Genomic DNA, 18615 nt, shown 5'->3' on the forward strand with positions numbered 1-18615 from the left:
GTAACTCTTTGTGATACTGCATCTTGATACAGATGCTGGGAAATGCTTAACACATTGCAATACACAATGCAGTATGTCTCTCCTTTTTCTCTACTGCAGTCTAGTAGAAGGCAAAACATTGCAATGCACCAAATGCCAGCCTGGTAAGTCACACACACACACACACACACACACACACACACACGGCAGGCACTGCTCAGTCTCACACACGGCAGGCACTGCTCAGTCACACACACACACACACACACACACACACACACCACAGCAGGCACTGCTCGTGAGGAGAAGCGCTGGCAGATGGAGAACAGCACTGCATCGTGCCCCAAGCTTGGAGATGGTTCACACAGCTTACTCCTGGCCCACCATGTCAATGCCCTGCACCCCAGCACATCCTTTCATTTTAGTTTGCAAACGCTTCAGGGCAGGGGAATGTGCAGGCCCGGATGACCTATCAAGGATGCAGGAGACATCCAAGAGAATCCCACCTGACCTATGGTGCCCAGCAGAGTGCAATTAGGATCTCTGGGGATGCCACCATTCCTTCAAGAGGAAGTCAAGGGCTACCCGGGCCACTGTTTTCCCCTCTTTTAGTCAAAATAATATACAGCCATGCATCACTTAACCCCGGGGATGTGTTCTGAGAAAGGGGTCGTTAGGCGATTTCGTCCTTGTGCGAACATCGTAGTGTACACACACAAACCTAGACAGTATAGCCCACTACACACCTAGGCTATAGGGTACTAATCTTATGGGACCACCATGGTACATGTGGTCCATCGTTGACCGAAATGTTGTTTTGTGGTGTATGACTGTACAATTATTATGAATTGCTCCCCCTCACATTATAAATATCCTCCTTTGTTTAATAAGCTTTTCCCTGATTTCAACCTCTTTTTATATTAAGATGACACCCTTGCTTTCTTTGTTTGTATTTTCTTGGTACACCTTTGTCCATACTTTTAACCTTCTAATTGACTTTGTTTTAGGTGAATCTTGCATACAAGAGTTTGTGATCCCATCTGAAAGTCTTTCTGTTTCAATAAGTGAGTTTAGCTCATTTGCATTTACTAATACGACATATTTAGGTTTAGGTTTACTTCTGGCATGAATGTTAGGCTCTCTTCTTACTTTAAAAACTTTTCATGATGTAATTTTTTCTTGCTTTGTACGTTTCTGTTTTAAAATTTGTACCTGGCATTTATTTTAATCAGGTTTGGAAAGGTGACAGACATGAGACAACTGACTTTGAAAGAATTTATTACTTACATTTCCCAAGAGAAGTGGGCATACCATGCCACAAAGGGCCACATGGGGAAGCACAATGGTCGGCCAGGAAGCAAGAGCGAGGGGAACTCCTAAGCCTTTACTGCTACAGTGGTGGGAAGTTGTTGGTTGGGGACGTCCCCTATCGGGCAGGAAGTGAAACACAGATGTTGGGGTTTGTGATCAGAGGGTTTGTAATCCAGTAAAGCTGATCGCAGGGGAGATGTAACAACTTTGGCCATTTGCTTGGCCTTGTGATTAATGGATGCCAAATAGACTACATGGAATCTAAGAAACACAGACGAGTTTCTTCTGATAATTTAGGTTTATACTATCTTTCTTCTATAAAACTTCATATCATAGTCTTAACATTTGACTTTTTAAATGGCATCTATTATTCTCCTCTTTCAATAATGTATATTTATGTAGATTTATACATATTTATACTACATATATACCATATACATATACAGTATATACATATAGTCTATACTATTTATGTAGTATATTCCCTCTTCCTTCTCTCACGTCTACCACTTTATTTTACTTGATGTTATCTGCATTGACTTTTGTACAATATGCTTTTAATACTATTACTAGATTTATCATCTTTAAATACCTTTTAACCCTCCACCCCAGCCTTTAAAAACATCATATTTACACTACTACCTTTTCCCCCCTTCTATTTTTTTAAATTATGATTTAATATTTATATTCTGTTCTACGGCAATAATCACTTTTCGTTTTGGTCCTACAGTTAAACGTTCAGTGTACATTGCCAGTCCTGTTTTATGTTTTTTTAATTTTCCATTCATCTGGTTTGCTGTTAAGTTGTATTTTATTTTATTTTTTTTTAAGATTTTATTTATTCAGTTTTTTCCCCCCAAAGCCCCAGTAGATAGTTGTATGTCATAGATTCACATCCTTCTAGTTGCTGTACGTGGGACTCGGCCTCACGTTGGACGGAGAAGTGGTGCCTCGGGGCGCTCCCGGGATCCGAACCCGGGTCGCCAGCATCAGAGCGCGCGCACTTAACCGCTAAGCCACAGAGCCGGCCCAAAGTTGTATTTTAGTAGATTATCCAAGAAAGGTTCATACTTTCTGACTTCTCTTATGTAAGGAAGTTTCTTGGCTTTATACATGAATGATATTTGTCTCGCAGCCCAGTACCATTTGAATTCTCATAACGTATGGGAAGGTCTGGCTTTATTGGTCCTGTCTCCCCAAAGCAAATCCAGAAAACTCCTTAGCATTCTATGAAAGGGGCATGTAACCCAGCTGTCTTCAATAAGACGTTTCTGGATGAGATTTCTATTTTGAATTCAGCAATTTAAGGAGGCCCCACGAAGAATTCTTTGTTGCTGTTGTGGTGTGGGTGGGGGCATTCCTCACCTTCTGCAGGGGCAGTGTGTTTCCCAGTGTTCCTGGTACAGAAGCAGCATCGGTGGGGCACGGAGGCAGCAGCACGTTCCTCTGGCGCCCTGTGTGGCAGTAGGGTGGGAGCGGCTTCCTCTTCAGGCCAGTTCTACAGCGTGGTTTTAGAAACTGCTCTTTGAAGTTTATCCTCTTAGTTCACCAGCCCTCCAACAATTCCGTCAGCTACCAAAATTCTTACAGAAAACTCCTTTTCCTGCTTCATCAAGTCAGTCATTTTCTATTGTTTGCAACCAGGAGTCCGCAAATCACAGCTCATGGGCCAAATCTGACCCACTACTTGTTATTATTAAATGGATTAAAAAAATAAAGAATATTTAGTATTCTTGACACAGGAAAATTTTATGAAATTCAAATTTCAGCGTCCATAAATAAAGTTTCATCGGAACACAGCCACGCTCATTTGTTTATGTATTACTTATGGCTGCTTTAATGCTACAGTGGCACAGGTGAGCATTTGTGACAAAGGCCATATGGCCCAGAAAGTCTAAAATTTTTCCTATCTGGCCCTTTACAGAAAAAGTTTGTTGACTCTTGGTTTGCAACTAAGAAACCTGACTGAAATATCTGGGTATAAGATTGTTTCTTAAAAAAATTTGTAGACATTGCTCCATTGTTTTAGTGATGAATGTTGCTTTGGAGAAATTTGAGGACAGACTTTTTTTTCTCCTTCTGAATGGCTTATTTGTGTGTCTTCTCATTTAGCTTCTCTTTTACTTCTTATACTCCACCAAGTTCTAGAGAAGCTGCTGCCGCCAACCTGTATGCCATATTCACACTATTGCAGACATGGGATTTTACTCTTTGCTCCAAGAGGTATGCGAAATATACTTTGAGAAATATACTTTGCTGGTTCCTTCTAAAGCGTCAGCCACAGGCATCATCTCTGCCTCCGCCCTCGTGCGAGGCTGAGGCTGGTGGACCATCCTGACAGCTTCTGGCAGCTCTTCTTAGTGTGTTGGAGTTTGGGTCTCAGTTGTTTCCTAGTTCACAGAAGAAGATGGACTACATATTTCTGTTTCTCGGTTTCCTTAACACTTCTGAGCAACTTCCCAGGAGAGAAGGGGAAGAATGCCTCCAACTTGTTACGAGAAATTCTCCTTTTATTTTCTTGTTCTTTTTCTATACTCTTAAATCAAGCTGCTTAACCACTTTGGTTAAGTTCTGTACCACTGTGTCCTCAATTATAAGCGGTATAATCACCCACTTTACGTGTATCTCCCTCATAGTGGTATGCGATCAAAATCTGCTATACCTGCTAGGGCAGTAGTACTGGACAAAGCAGTCTTTGTCCTTACAAAGCTGGACAAGTGGTGGTGGCTGGGCCAGGACAGTGGAACTGTAAGTCACGAAGAGTAATCAGATTTCAGGTATTTTGAAGATAGCACTGAGAGGATCTGCTGATGGACTGATATGGGGATAAGAGAAAGAAGAGGTAAAGATAACTCCAACATTTTTGGCATGAGAAACCAGCAGGATAGAGTTATTCAACACTATAAAATTTGAGAACACCATGGGAAAAGGGAAGATTCAAATAGCTTCTCAGGAGAGAAAAAAAAGGTCACATACCAAGAACAAAAATCAGAATGGCTTTGGATTTCTGAACAGCAACACTGAAAACTAAAAACAATACAGCAATATCTAAAATTCTATGCCCAAACTATCAATCCAGGGGTGAGGGTAGAATTTGCCTTTTAAAAGCTTTCTTAGGAAGCTACTAGAAGATGGGTTCCACCAAAAGGAGGGAGTAAAACAAGAAAGAGGAAGACACTGGAGCCAGGGAATGGGAGAGAAAATGAGAAGTTCCAAGATGACAGCTGTGCAGTTCAGACTGGAAAAGGCCAGAGAATTCCGGGAGAGAGGTCTCCAAGAAGTTAAAATGAACTATTTGTTTGCATGTTCTGAGAGGAGACTCAGACTTGCAGTGGAGCCCTGGGGTCAAATCAGTGGTAGGGACATAGAAAGCTAAGTAATTGGAAAACAAATTATTAATTCTAGGGAAAACAAAAAGGTGTAGAAGAAAGGAAACGAATAATGTTCAATAGTCATAGTAACATAAAGTCTAAATACAGATCTAACTAAAAATTATAATATATAATGAAATTGGAAAGAAATGGGGAAGTGAGATGTATATACATATGTATAAGGGTTTAAGAGACCAACATTCTCACCTTCTGTAGTAAAAAGTTAATATAATTTTTAAAACTGAAAATTCAAGAATTAGCATACCAGCATGTCCTTTAGAAAAATGGAGGTAAACGGGAGAACAGTTGAAATTGAGCAGAAAATGGGGGCATGTAGAAGAATGGAACAGAGGCTGCTAGGTTTTAATATAAGCTTTGCATGCCTATTTATTTTAAAAAGGCACATGTTTAACTTTGGTAATAAAAAATAATACATCTTAAAACATTTTTCAGTAGCTAAGATGTTAAGCTTAATATGTCTATAAAATATTTCCAATTTTTTTTGGAATTAAAAGTTGGTTTTATTTCTGAAAGATATTCATTCATTTTTTGTGTGTATCAGAACTATTTAAACATTAAAATGTAACTTTGTGACTGCTTACACAGATAGACATTTGATATGCAAAACCATGAAATATTTATAACAACAAAAGACAGGTCAAAAACAAAACTATAAATAACATATCATTTAGATTAAAAAAATGTACACAATCTATCTTCACTCTTTTGGAGAAGTTGTAAAAAATTAACACGACTTTATCACTTCTTAAATTAGTTTGACACTCTTTTCCTATTACATTACTTTTGGGAGGTCACTCATTATTGAGATGGCTTTAAACTGCTAATAAACCCAGGAGGTCCTGGTTGGTACTCCTTTCACATGGTTTGAAGCTGGTAAACCTTTGGGCCTTTTTTCAAGAGGTAACCTTGGTCATTTAGTGATCCAATAAAATTTTCAAAATCAGCAACCTGGCAGAAAACATCAAAAGAGTTAGCCCATTAAGTAATATGCAAAAATATGATTTTTAAAATTAATGTCTTAGCAATATACAATTATCAAGTTTCTTGGGTAAATAAAATTATTTGTACTTCTTACTGAGAAAATTGCCTACCTGTGAACTTTGGATTCTATAATGTGAAGTTAATCAAAAATAAAAACTCTAGTATGCAGAGAATCTTCAAAACAAAAATTAGATCAGCTTTTGAAATTAAGTGGGCAATTTTCCAAACTGTTTTACATGTTTAAAGTGCTGTAACAGCCATTTTCACTAAAACTTTTAAGTAGGTGGAACAGGTAGAATCATGTCCATTTAACAAATGAGGAAACTGAGGTTCAAAGATGTTCAGATGATTTGCCAATAAGGGACTGTCAGAAAAACGTGGAACCTGAGTCTTGCTACAAATGTTTCCCCCTGACAAGATGCTGAAAACTGTTTTGAAAAGAGGTAGGTATAAATTTTAGATAAAAATTGTTTTTGTAAGCTCTGAGCAGCTAATTTCATAGCTTAGAGAAAACAAGCTTGTATTTTCAAATATTCCAAAAAATGCCTATTCTGTTCTTTTAATCCAAATCTTTTGATATTTAAAAGTTCTACTATATATTAATAAAGACCTCCTGAAATTATTATAAAACAGATTTATTAAGTTCTTGGTTTATCATACCTGAATGTTTAGCTCTTTGGCAATCTGTCGAAGTTGATGAAACTGAAATAAATTATTGTAAGTTCTTTCAGCAATGTTGTTGAGAGCAGAAATAAATCTTTTTGCTGTTGACCTGTTGCTCATTCCAGAACCGTGCTGGGATCGCTCAAAATCTAGGTTCCCAAATTCATCAGAGTAAGTTCCTAGCATGCTTAATGAGAGGGGAAGAAAAAGAAAGTTAGCCAATGTGGCACAGCTACAGAAATTTTTGTCCCAGACCTCCAGGTTATAAGAAGAAAAATGTGAAAGTAGACATGAGGCTCACGTAGCCAAGATTTAAACACATATTTATTGAGTGGCCAATATGAAATTCACTATAGTACAGACATAGAACATTTTGTCCTGTTTGAGGACAAAAATATTTTGGACACAGTTACCACTTCTAAGAAACTTCTAAATTTGAAAAGAGAAATGCATAAAAACACAAAGTTGATAGACTACAATATAAATACCTTGGACATTCTTTTTGATTCATGAAAAAAAGAAATTCCAAACATACTAAATTTAGGCTTTACTGGGCAAAGATGTAGTCCCAGCTGCTACTGCAGCATCTGGCAAATAAAAGGTGTTTAAAAATACTCTGGGAATGAACTAGAAGGATTCTGCTGACTTGTAGTAATGATGGTTAAATATTAAAGGATACACCTATTACCTCCAGTTCTCTGCTGATTCCTCCTATTTTCACAATATCAAGGAAAGAAATATGCACTTGACAGTGAATTTTAGCCTGAAGTCTGAAAGTTACAGATACAATTAGCCATCCTCTAACCTAGCCCTATTGCGGATTCTCTGCCTGTAAATGGGAGCGAGTCTCACAGCCAGGCTTGTAGGCAAAGATGTTATTTAATCAGGAATTAATCAAGTATAAACTGGTCACCTGCTAGGCAGTAGGCTTACAGTGGTGAACAAAATAGGTGCAATCTCTGCCCTGAAGGAGCTCACAGGAATGAGTCTAAAGGGTTACTAAAAAAACAGCTTTGTTTTGTTTCCTGAATAGATAAGAGCCTGCATGAAAGAGACTGAGCTGTACAAATAGGAATATGAGTCATCCAAATAAGTCTCTAATGACTGATAATACGATAGATGAATGTGTGCTTCTCCCCGAAATGCAGTATAATCTTAGTTAAGGTTTTTATGATTAACTACTCTACCATATAATTTGCCATATGCTTATTTCTCATAAGACAGTTGTCAAAAGTGCTTTAAGCTACTACATTAATTATAATAACTAATATTTATCTTAATTACATTTATTTACCATATGCTATCCCATTTAGTCCTCCCAGCAATCCTATGACTTAGGGACTATCCATATTCCTATTTTACAGATGAAGAAACAAAGTCTAGTAAGGTTAAGTGACTTGCCAAAAGTTACACAGCTAATGAGTAGCATATCTGAGATTTCAATATGAGCTATACTGGTCCAGATTTGAAGAAAGGTATGTAAAATATTTGAGCTACTTTCTTGAAATAGAAAAAACTCACAATGATCTCTCACCTTTGAAGGTGGCTCTACTCCATTCTGCTTCCTAGCATATTTTCAATTTTAAGAGAAATCATATGTGAATTGTTGCCCACAAACATTCAGTTTTTATAGCTTTGTGCTCTGATAACTATGATGAATTGTGTCACTGTTTAGATTTTTCTTATTTAGGGTTCTGTTTCCCAGTTAAAATGTAATTTTACAGGTTCAAAACCACATTAAGGGGCCGGCCCCGTGGCTTAGTGGTTAAGTGTGCGCTCTCCGCTACTGGCAGCCCGGGTTCGGATCCCGGGCGCGCACTGACGCACTGCTTCTCCGGCCATGCTGAGGCCACGCGTCCCACATACAGCAACTAGAAGGATATGCAACGATGACATACAACTATCTACTGGGGCTTTGAGGAAAAAAAAGGAGGAGGATTGGCAACAGATGTTAGCTCAGAGCCGGTCTTCCTCAGCAAAAAGAGGAGGATTATCGTGGATGTTAGCTCAGGGCTGATCTTCCTCACACACAAAAAAAACAAAAAACACAACCACATTAAGGGGGCCAGCCCCGGTGGCCTAGTGGTTAAGTTTGGCATGCTCCACTTCAGCAGCCCGGGTTCAGTTCTCGGGCACAAACCTACACCACTCATCACTGGCCATGCTGTGGTAGCGGCCCACATACAAAATAAAGGAAGACTGGCAACAGATGTTAGCTAAGGGCGAATCTTCCTTGGCAAAAAAAAAAAACATATTAAGGGCAAACATTCAAAAGGTGAAAAGACAGAAACTCTGAAATGGAAGATTTAATAACAAAAGATGATTACTAAGGTCAACTGTACCCTTAATGCAGTACATTTACTGATGGCCTACTGTGTGCTAAGCATGATTCTGGGCCCTGGGAATAAACTGGTAACACAACAGATAAGGTCCCTGCTCTCATTAGAGTGTAGACTAAGGCCAGAAAGCATGTTAAGTATAACAAGGCAGATAATTCACAAGCTAGTCTCAGTGTGTTGAACTGGGTCTTGATCTCTACCATGGAAATAATGCCAGGTAATTCTAATTATTTGGAATCAAACTATTCTCTTTTTCCTGAAAACTTTTATAAAAACTTTACACTTCAGCAATTTAGGGAAACAAACTGGTAATCTGATGTGGGTGCTGTTTATACTTAATAATCAGACCTCTTTTTTTCAGGATCCCAGAAGTACACTGACAGCCTGAAACGAATTCGGATTTATCTGCAAGCCAACTTTAAGAAATACTAGAAATCAATACAAAGTTCCACAAGGAAATGCCCAAGAGCTCCTCTCGGATGGAAAAGCACATGCAAACACCGTCTGACACGAGTATTCAGACACACAGAACTAATGGTAAATGAGCACTGTAGCATTTTCATTGAAAAGGTGATTAGAGCATAATTCACCTTGCTTAAGTATAATGCTCATATATGAGAACTAATCCATGGTGTCCACAGACCAGTGGATTTATTGTGGAGAAACACGTGATGGCTGCTTGAGACCAAGTCTGGGGTCTGAGGCCTAGGGAAACTGAATAAGGGTAAAGCCTCAAAAAGAGAATGTTACCGGTAAGAGAGGGGGTGATGAGGGTTGTCTGACACTTGATTTGCTTGACAGCCAACAGTCTATGAAGTAGAAGCACATGAGGTTCTTCAGCAGAGCCAGGCACCAAAAGACCCAAAGGGCGAGAGATCATTACAAGGAAAAGGAAACCTAGAGTGGCAATCTTAGCCCCACTCTCAAAGGTAGAGAGTTTAAGCACAGGATGCACAGAAAGAGAAAAATACACACACTCTAGATTGAAAGCAAAGAGGCAACATCTTGTCATTAAACAAGGACTATTGTTAGTCCTTGTTTTTAATTGAGAAGAAAAGTTAGAATCTAAGTTTTCTGGAACTTTGGTTGGGTTCAGTGACTTAGTTTCCGAGTGAAAAAAGGATCTCTGTTAGGGCAAACTCTAGGTTTCTTACACGGTCTGGTCTCCCAGAAGTCAGGCAGGCAACTGGTATTTGGGGCCATTCCTTTATTTCACACACTAGCACACTGAGCCCCTGGCAGCATGCTGTATGAGAAAGTCTAGTAATTCCTAGACTATCTGGTGCTTATAAATGGCAACTGGAGGGTCTCCAACACAATGAAGTCAACTGGAGAGGGAATGAAGCCAGCTTGGTAAAATTTTCACCTACAAGATCCCCGAAACCCTAGTACTGAATCACATAAAAGAGAAAACTGACGGTTCAAACACTGTGTGATGGTAAACCAATAGGATATTCAGACAAAGAGGGTAATATGTTAGGAACTGGTTGAAAGAGTTGATAGTCATTAATTGTTAAGGGTTTTACTCATTACAAGGCAGCTGCTTTGGGGCCAGCAATAAAAAATTAAGAGCTGTCAATTCTAGAGTCTTTAAAGCTTTCAAAGGCCATAAAACGTAACCTCACTGTTGCTGACAAACTGACACACTGATTTAAAGAGAAAGGTTCGCCTTCTTCCACAGGCTGCCTATAAGTGCAAGAAACAAGTTGCAGGTTAACGCGTAGACCTTCAGGAGGTAGCATGGGTGCCCTTCTACCTAAAAAGCAGAAGGAACAGAGTGGCCTCTAGGGACAGGCCAGTACCAGCCTAGGGATGAAGAGACAACTCGGGAAAGTCTCTCCCTAAAAGGAAAGGGAAAAAAGGATCTGCAGCTCAGAGCTACTGGGCAATTTAGATGGAGAGCACTGAAGACTAGAACCAAGGAATTCTTTCAAAAGGGTAATTTTGGAAACTTTTAATCTGTGATGTGAGATCTGCCAGTTTGAAGACTTCAGTGTGTGGTATGAGTCAGAGAAAAGGGTTTCAGTCTCATCTTAGTATCATCAAAGCCAGCACTACTGATCATAAATAGTGTTTACTGAGTGCCCACTACTGTACCAGAACCATACTGGTCACTTTATATAGCATCGCTGCATGACACCTCAGAGCACAATCCTCTGTGGTGTGTTTTACACAAAAGGAGACTGAGAAGCAGAGGGTAACTTGCCATGGCAGCTCCAGGTCAGGTGCTAAAGCCCGTGCTCTTGCAGCTATGCTGTACCGCTTTTACTCAGAGCCAGAGAGTAACGACTGGGCAGTCACCTGGTTCTGACTCCAAGCAAACCCCAGAATAGCAGCTCTTAGGAAAAAAAATCCATCTCCTTTTAAAGAAACAGAAATTACTTAACAAAATAATTTACCTTTAAATTAGTATTTTTTGGCCTTGGAAAAATAGATTCCTAACAGATTTGTATTTTAAGTGCTCTGAGAGCATATTAAAAAGAGCTAGTTGCTAAATTATGATACATCCACACAATGTATTCACACTATGCAGTTGTGAAAAATAAAAGGAAGCTCTTTCGGCACTGATATGGAATGATCTCCAAGATACATTTTAAGTGAAAAAAGCAAGGTATAGAATGTGTGTGGCATGCTGCCATTTGTCTATACAAGAGGAAAAAGAATATACAGATAGAGTTGTGATGTGTATTTCATAACTGAAAGTCACATAAAAAAATTGATATTTGTTGCCACTGGGGCAAGAGGAGGGAGAATTAGGTAGCTAGTCAACAGGGTAGGAGGAACCTTTTCCACTGTATACTTTTTGAACTTTGGAATTTTGAAGCACATGAATGTGTGAACCTATTTAAAAAATTTTTTTAATTGAAAGAAAAAAACCTACCTAAAATAATCAGCTTTAGCTTTTATTGATTAAAAAAAATCCATGAATAAGTTAGTCACATATGATCAGTTAAAATATAAATTTTTTTCTTTTCTACCTTCTAGGAATCATGATCTACCAAATGATATAAAACACAAAGGACAGAGATTAGCAATATTTGTCAAAATCCTAATGTATTCATCTACCCTTGGACTCAAAAATATCATTTATGAGAATTTCTCACACAGGTATACACTTACCCACATATGAAGTATCTGGCAGAGATTACTCATTGCAGCATTGTTTGTAATAGCAAAAAATTCAAAAAATTTGAATACGGAAAATATTCATGTATCTAGCAATGGGGGACTGAACAAATAAACTATGGTGTATCTAAACAATAGAATACTATGTAGCTGTAAAAATGGAGGAAATCTCTATGTCCTAGCAAGGAAAGATCTCTGGAAATACTGTCATATTAAAAAACAAAGGTACAAGAGAACAGATTGGCAGTTGCCAAAGGTGGGCCGGAGAGTGGGCAAAATGGGTGAGGGTGATCAAAAGGTACAAACTTCCAGTTATAAAATAAATAAAGTGCTGAGGATGTAATGTACAGCATGCTAACTATAATTAATAATACTATACTGTACACTTGAAAGTTGCTAAGAAAGCAGATCTTAAAACTTCTCATCACAAGGAAAAAAAATTGTAACTATGTGTGGTGATGGACGTTAACTAGGCTTATTGTGATCATTTCACAATGTATACATATATTGAATCATTATATTGTACACCTGAAACTAATAATGTCATATGTCAATTATATCTCAATTAAAAAAAAGGTACAGAACAGCGTAAGTCATATGCTATTTACAAGAAAGTAATGGGTGTCTTGGTGGAGAGAAAGGGTGGATGGTAAACAGAATGGAGCAAGCTTTCTCAAAATATGTATTTTTGAATTGATTTTAGAAAGTGAAAGTATTACCCATTATTTTACGTTAATTACCCACATATTACTTTATGTGAAAGTATTACCCATTCAAAAAATATTTTTAATGTAAAGATTATTTACACAAGAATATTTTAAACCAAGAAAGCACAGTTTGTTCAGAGAAAAATAAGTGATCAAAGGGGCTAAATAAAAATAATTTTACTTGGCCTAATTAAATATATAATTTGAGATGGAAAGATGACCACTATTTAATTTAAAACAGCATTTAAAATTTTAATCTTACCTATATTTCATAATTTCAACTATGTCCTCAGCATCTTCTTTGGTTGCTTCCTCTCTCAATTCTAACCTTGCTCGTGCCTTTTAAAGAAAATAACCATTTTCAGATAACAAAAAATAAATATATTTGACATTTTTTGAGCAGGAATAGTATATCTAAGTTTATTTCATTTATTCATCTTACACAAAAAATGACTTTTGGGGGGGCAGCTGTAATATGAAAAATCAGAATTAAAAAAAATCTGAACACTTGGGTATGAAAATAATCACTCACTTTAAATATGGGTTAACACCTACTGTTATCTACTAATATATCTTTCTGAGCGTTCATTTCAGAAGATCTGATTATGAAATACACTTGTCTTTCCTTGCTTTTTACTTTCAGGAAATCATGACTAATTTAACTAATTTGTTAAAACAACAAAGAGGAGTTAATCAGATTTTAGAAGCAAAAAGCCCAAACTCTGACCCAGCTAATTTTAACTGCCAGAGTTCTCTTAGCATTCCACAGCTGTGAAGAGATGTTACTGCTATTAGAGAAACAGGCACTGTCCCTATGGACCTGTCGGGCATCAAACCAAATACTGAAGAACATTCCATGTTCCCACATACTTGACTTTGAATCCCAAAATCCTTAGTTAACCTAACCACTCTTCACACTTCAGGAGTCTCCTAAGTGTCATTAAAGGTAAAAAAATGTTGCATGGTAACTGGTCCTGTGTCTAGAAAGAAGTGGCTATACTTTGACCGATGAGTTAAAGATAGGACCGAACCTTTTAAAAAACTTTTATCCATCCATTTCTAATGTTTCTCAGTAGGAAGAAAAACCAAATCAATTATACAGAAAATTGAGAGAAATCATATTATCTCCTGCTCCCCTTTTTAAGCCAAAAAAGCATGAACTTAAACAAACCTCTGTTAGACGAATCAAAGATTCCAGCTGCCTAGTAGTAATTGGTGAGCTGTTTAACCACTGGCTCTGTTTTCGGAGCTCAAGGTAAAAATCTTGAAGAATTTGAGCAGCGTCTGTAGATAGCCTTGGATAGACATACTGCCGAGCGTAACCAATGTACTTTCTCAATAGCTGGTGGGGAATTGGATCTATTGTCTCTCCGGGAAGCACCTAAAGCAGGATAAAAAGGCCCAAGATTACAAAGATAAGTTACAAATAAAATCTTTCTGCTAAAATAACTTGTTTAGATAAATATAATATTCTAAAAGACTCTCCAAATAAGCCAAACGCTGTAGTTCTAGTTCTCTGTCTAGTTGACTTAGATTATTTCAACTGAAGTTTACACAAATTTCAGTATTATAATATGAAAGGTTTTGGCAGGAAAGTTTATATACTACTGTTCTACAACTAGCAACCGGCTGAACTCTGACATTCTAACAGAACGGAACTGAATGATTAAGGAGAAGAAACATTTATACCTTTAGTCTTTCTGATAACGGCTTATCAGAAACCACCTCCAGTACAGAAGTATTTGGATCTTGACTATTCATACGAGCTACTGTGGCACTGCTAACAGTTCTCTGCTTTCCAGCTCTTATTGCAATGACATGTTCAGAGAGTAAATGATCATGATCCTCATTTGGGGTGTCTAACAGGATAAAGACAAGATCAAATCTGGATAGCAGGGCACTCCCCATTCTAGGAGGTGTGAAAGAAAGAAAAAACAGTGATTGGAATCAAAACAAACAGAAAACCTAGAAAACTGTTTACTCACTTGTTTACTACTCAAGTTCCATGTCACGCATACAAAAAATAAAGTTTTAAGCTAAGGAAATAAGCAATAGCTTTTGGATTCAATATATACCCACTAACTCTAGAGAGACACTAGGCCACATGCCCTTCAACATGTGTACAGCCTTATGTGTACCTACTTTTGGTATGTTGAGGACATGCCCTTTGTCACACCATTATCAAAACCACGGAATTCTTCTCAATTCTTCTCTATGTTCTATATCCCTATCTATGATTCGAATCATTAAATTTTTAAGCTAAAATGCTACATGATACATCAGAGGTTATCTAGTTGAGTAGTTCTTTTGTATCTTTCATCTCACCAAAACATTGAGTCTCTCAAAGCATCTATGCCCATTTAGAAGCAAAAAGACCAGTTCTTCTTAAAGAGGAATCTATATGTCTACCAGTCATTACAATAAAAATGCAGTATTCTACTTAGTCATCTTCTCTGAATCTACCAATCAGATAACTCCTCTACACTGAGACCAAAAAAACTGAAATCCAGAGCAATTAAAGAATTTGACCAACGTACCTGTGGTACCACCAAAAACCAGAATCCAAGTTCCCTGGATCTTTGTTCAATAGGATCTTTCTTTTTTTTTTTTTTTTCTGAGGAAGATCAGCCCTGAGCCAACGTCCATGCTAATCCTCCTCTTTTTTTTTTTTTTTGCTGAGGAAGGCCGGCTCCGAGCTAACATCTATTGCCAATCCTCCTTTTTTTTTTTTCCCCCCAAAGCCCCAGTAGATAGTTGTATGTCATAGTTGCACATCCTTCTAGTTGCTGTATGTGGGACGCAGCCTCAGCATGGCCAGAGAAGCAGTGCGTCAGTGCGCGCCTGGGATCCGAACCCGGGCCGCCAGTAGCGGAGTGCGTGCACTTAACCGCTAAGCCATGGAGCTGGCCCTCAATAGGATCTTTCTAATATAGCACTTTGTCATTTCACTAAGAAAAACTAATAGATTGATTCTTTTGGTAGTGGTGGTACAGAAATACCCAGAATCTCAAGGTATAATTGTGTATTTTACTATGTACCATTTCTATATTAAAGGTATATATTATTAAACATTAGGAAATTAGCTTTTTTCCCCCATTGGAATTCAAGGTTGCAATTTTTCATACAAGGTATTCCTTTGTGCTTTTCTCACTTTTGCATCACTTTAATCTATTTTCCCCTTCCCATACATTTTGTCCAAACTGTACTGAACAAATTAGAACATAAAGCACACACATATACAAATATAACATTGTTTTTGGAAAAAAGTGGGATCATACTACATATATAAGTACATAATGTACTCTTTTCACTTAACAGTCAAGCACAGACCTGTTTCCCTGTCAGCACACACAAAATTACTTTCATTCTCATGATGGCAACTTTCTGCTGTAGGGGCTTACTCTGTAGTTGAACCACGTCCCTACCAGTGAGCATTTTAAGTTGTTTCCAGTCTTTGGCAGTGACAAACAATGCCGTAATTCCCACCCTGTAAACACATCTTTGTGTGCTTGTGTGCCTGAGTATAATTCCTGAAAGTAGAATTGGCTGGAACGGAATGTACATTTAAAATACTGATAAACATGCCAAGTTGTCCTTCAAAATGCTAAACTGCGTATGTGAGGACCCATTTCCCCACCCCTTTGCCAATAATGATCATTAATATTTAAAATGTTTGCCAATCTAGAAGATATCGATGGTACTTCATTGTTTTAATTTGTAGTGTTCAAACATATTTTTATATATTTATTGGAAACTCATAACTTCTGGGAACTATTCATTACATCTTCAGTTATCTTTTTCTTATTGATGTATATATAGGGATTCAATATATTAAGGGTATAAATATTTGAAAAGACTTACTTTAAATTCTCAGAAACTGTTTTGGCTTTGTTGTAGTGTCCTCCGACTGGATTGGCAGCAGCAATAATGGAGGTTCTTGCAGGGAGGCTACAAACCACGCCAGCCTTAGCAAGACTAATACTTTGCTGTTCCATGGCTTCTAACAAGGCTTGATGTTGATTTCCCATCTTATCAAATTCATCTATTCCACAGATACCTACAATCACAGTAGAATAATACAGACAGAAAATGTTCCTTTGGTCAAGTTTCAAACCTTACAGGATGGAAATTATTCTACAATAAAAAATTAGTTCCATTTTTTTCCAGCAGTTAAAATTATAAAATGTCATACAGTAGAGAATTTCTGCTTGTTTTATAGCAAAGAAAACACTTGTCTTATTTAACTAACTTTTATGTAATATTTGTTCATTCAGCATTTTCTGTAGGCAAGGCGCTATGGTTGTGGGGGTTACAAAAATGAAGGAGATATGACAGTGACCCTCAAAAAGCTTAAAGACTTAAATTCAAATAGGTGAGATAAGATATATACACATTCAAGATAGTATATTTCAACTATAATAGATATGCATAATTATATAAGTTGAGTTTTCTGGGAGTGGGGAGAGGTTAAAAGAGGAAGGGGAGGGGCCGGCCCTGTGGCCTAGTGGTCAAGTTTGGTGTCCTCCTCTTCAGCAGCCCGGATTTGTGCGTTCAGACCCCGGTGTGGACCTACACCACTCATCAGCCATGCTATGGTGGTGACCCACATACAAAATAGAGGAAGACTGGCACAGATGTTAGCTCAGGGCTAATCTTCCTCAACAAAAACAAACAAACAAAAAAATTAAAAAAAGAAAGAAAAAGAGGAAGGGGAATCTGGAAAGGTTTTAAGAAAAAAGTGCTATTTGAGCTGGGTTTTTCAGGAACAGTAGGGCAGCATGATTTGGGAAGAAAAGCACAGGCTCTAAAGCCAGAAGACTCGAGGACAGTTCTCAGCAATACCAGGTATTGACTGTACAACTGTAGGGAATTCACTTAACCTCTTTAAACACAATATGAAGACCCACCACACATGAAGGCATTTATCATGTCTAATCCACAAGTTACTGGAGATCCTCTAACGTGACCTTGCAATAGTTTTCTTCTCCTCCTCCCCATATCATAGGCAATTATGTGGTCATGTCCAGAGGGCTTTGCTGTATTTAAACCCCTCTATATCTACTCTATGACCAAGTAAGCCACGCCAGCTCAAGGTCAGTCCATGACTCTCTGGAACTGACAGTATTACTGGAAATTCTCAAGATTACTAATACAGTTCCTCAGAGGTGGGGACAGGGTAGGGACAAAGCCAAGCTACTTCTTTCTTTGACTGTCACTTTTCAAAGTTTAAAGTAGGAGTTGGCAAACCTTTTCCGTAAAGGGGCAGATGTAAATACTTGACATTTTGTGGGCCACATATATAGTCTGTCACATATTCTTGGTTTTTTTGGTTGTTCTTTACAATCCTTTAAAAATATAAAAGCCATTTTTGGCTTGTGGACTATACTAAAATAGGCTGAAAGCTGGGTTGACCTGTGGACTAAAGTTGCTGACCCCTGGTTTTAAAGCATAAAGTTTAAACTTTGAAAATTTTAAACTCTTTGTCTTGTTTGGCTACAATTTGTATATCCTGTCACTTTTTTTTAAACAATTTTTTGGTCATTTCATCAGATATTAAAGAAAGGAAATATAAAACAGCGCTATTTCTCCTTTTTTCCCTGTAAGTTTTCAGTAAAGATTTTAGCAGGACCTTGTATTTGTTTCTAGAATCCAGTCTCTGCCGACTAATAATCTTTTGTATTTTAACAGTGCTACTTTTACCATCATAGTGCTTGGCTTATCTACCTATATTTGAAAGAGATGGGAGTCGGCTTTTAACACTCCGCATCTTAAATAACATTAGCTATCTGTATAGCTAAATCCCACATCACTTTCAACTAGAATTCTAATTAATGGAAAATCTGTTTAAAAATGAGTATTCTCTTATTATTTCTTCACATGGTAACTCAGCAAAAGCACTGTCACTTCTAACGAGCTATATGATAATCAGATAAATGTCTGTTGAGTTTATTCATTCAGCAAATATTTACTGAATACCTTCTATATATCAGTACTATGTTGTAGGCATGCAGGATATAGCACAGAAAAGACAAAATTCTCTGCCTTTTTGAAGCTTACATTCTACTCAGTGTAGGGAGACAGACAATAAAATACTAAACTATATAGTATTAGAAGGTA

General features: G+C 37.6%; 1 protein-coding gene across 4 annotated transcripts in view; it reads right to left on the reverse strand.

The window, feature by feature from the left end:
- Positions 1-5018: 5018 nt before the first annotated feature.
- Positions 5019-18615, reverse strand: part of MCM8 (minichromosome maintenance 8 homologous recombination repair factor) — a 49439-nt gene continuing 35842 nt past the window's right edge. For all 4 annotated transcript variants that reach the window (XM_087445587.1, XM_087445588.1, XM_087445586.1 and 1 more), the window contains 6 exons: positions 16360-16555; positions 14188-14407; positions 13670-13879; positions 12761-12837; positions 6324-6513; positions 5019-5630 (listed from right to left, as the gene is read on the reverse strand). In XM_087445587.1, the coding sequence (XP_087301713.1) occupies positions 5538-5630; positions 6324-6513; positions 12761-12837; positions 13670-13879; positions 14188-14407; positions 16360-16555 (986 nt within the window). In that variant the 3' untranslated portion in view covers positions 5019-5537. The remainder of the gene's footprint in view (positions 5631-6323; positions 6514-12760; positions 12838-13669; positions 13880-14187; positions 14408-16359; positions 16556-18615) is intronic.

The sequence above is a fragment of the Ceratotherium simum genome, chromosome 21 (assembly GCF_057802395.1).
Source record: "Ceratotherium simum simum isolate JZ-2026a chromosome 21, ASM5780239v1, whole genome shotgun sequence".
In the NCBI taxonomy this organism is placed as follows: Eukaryota; Metazoa; Chordata; class Mammalia; order Perissodactyla; family Rhinocerotidae; genus Ceratotherium; species Ceratotherium simum.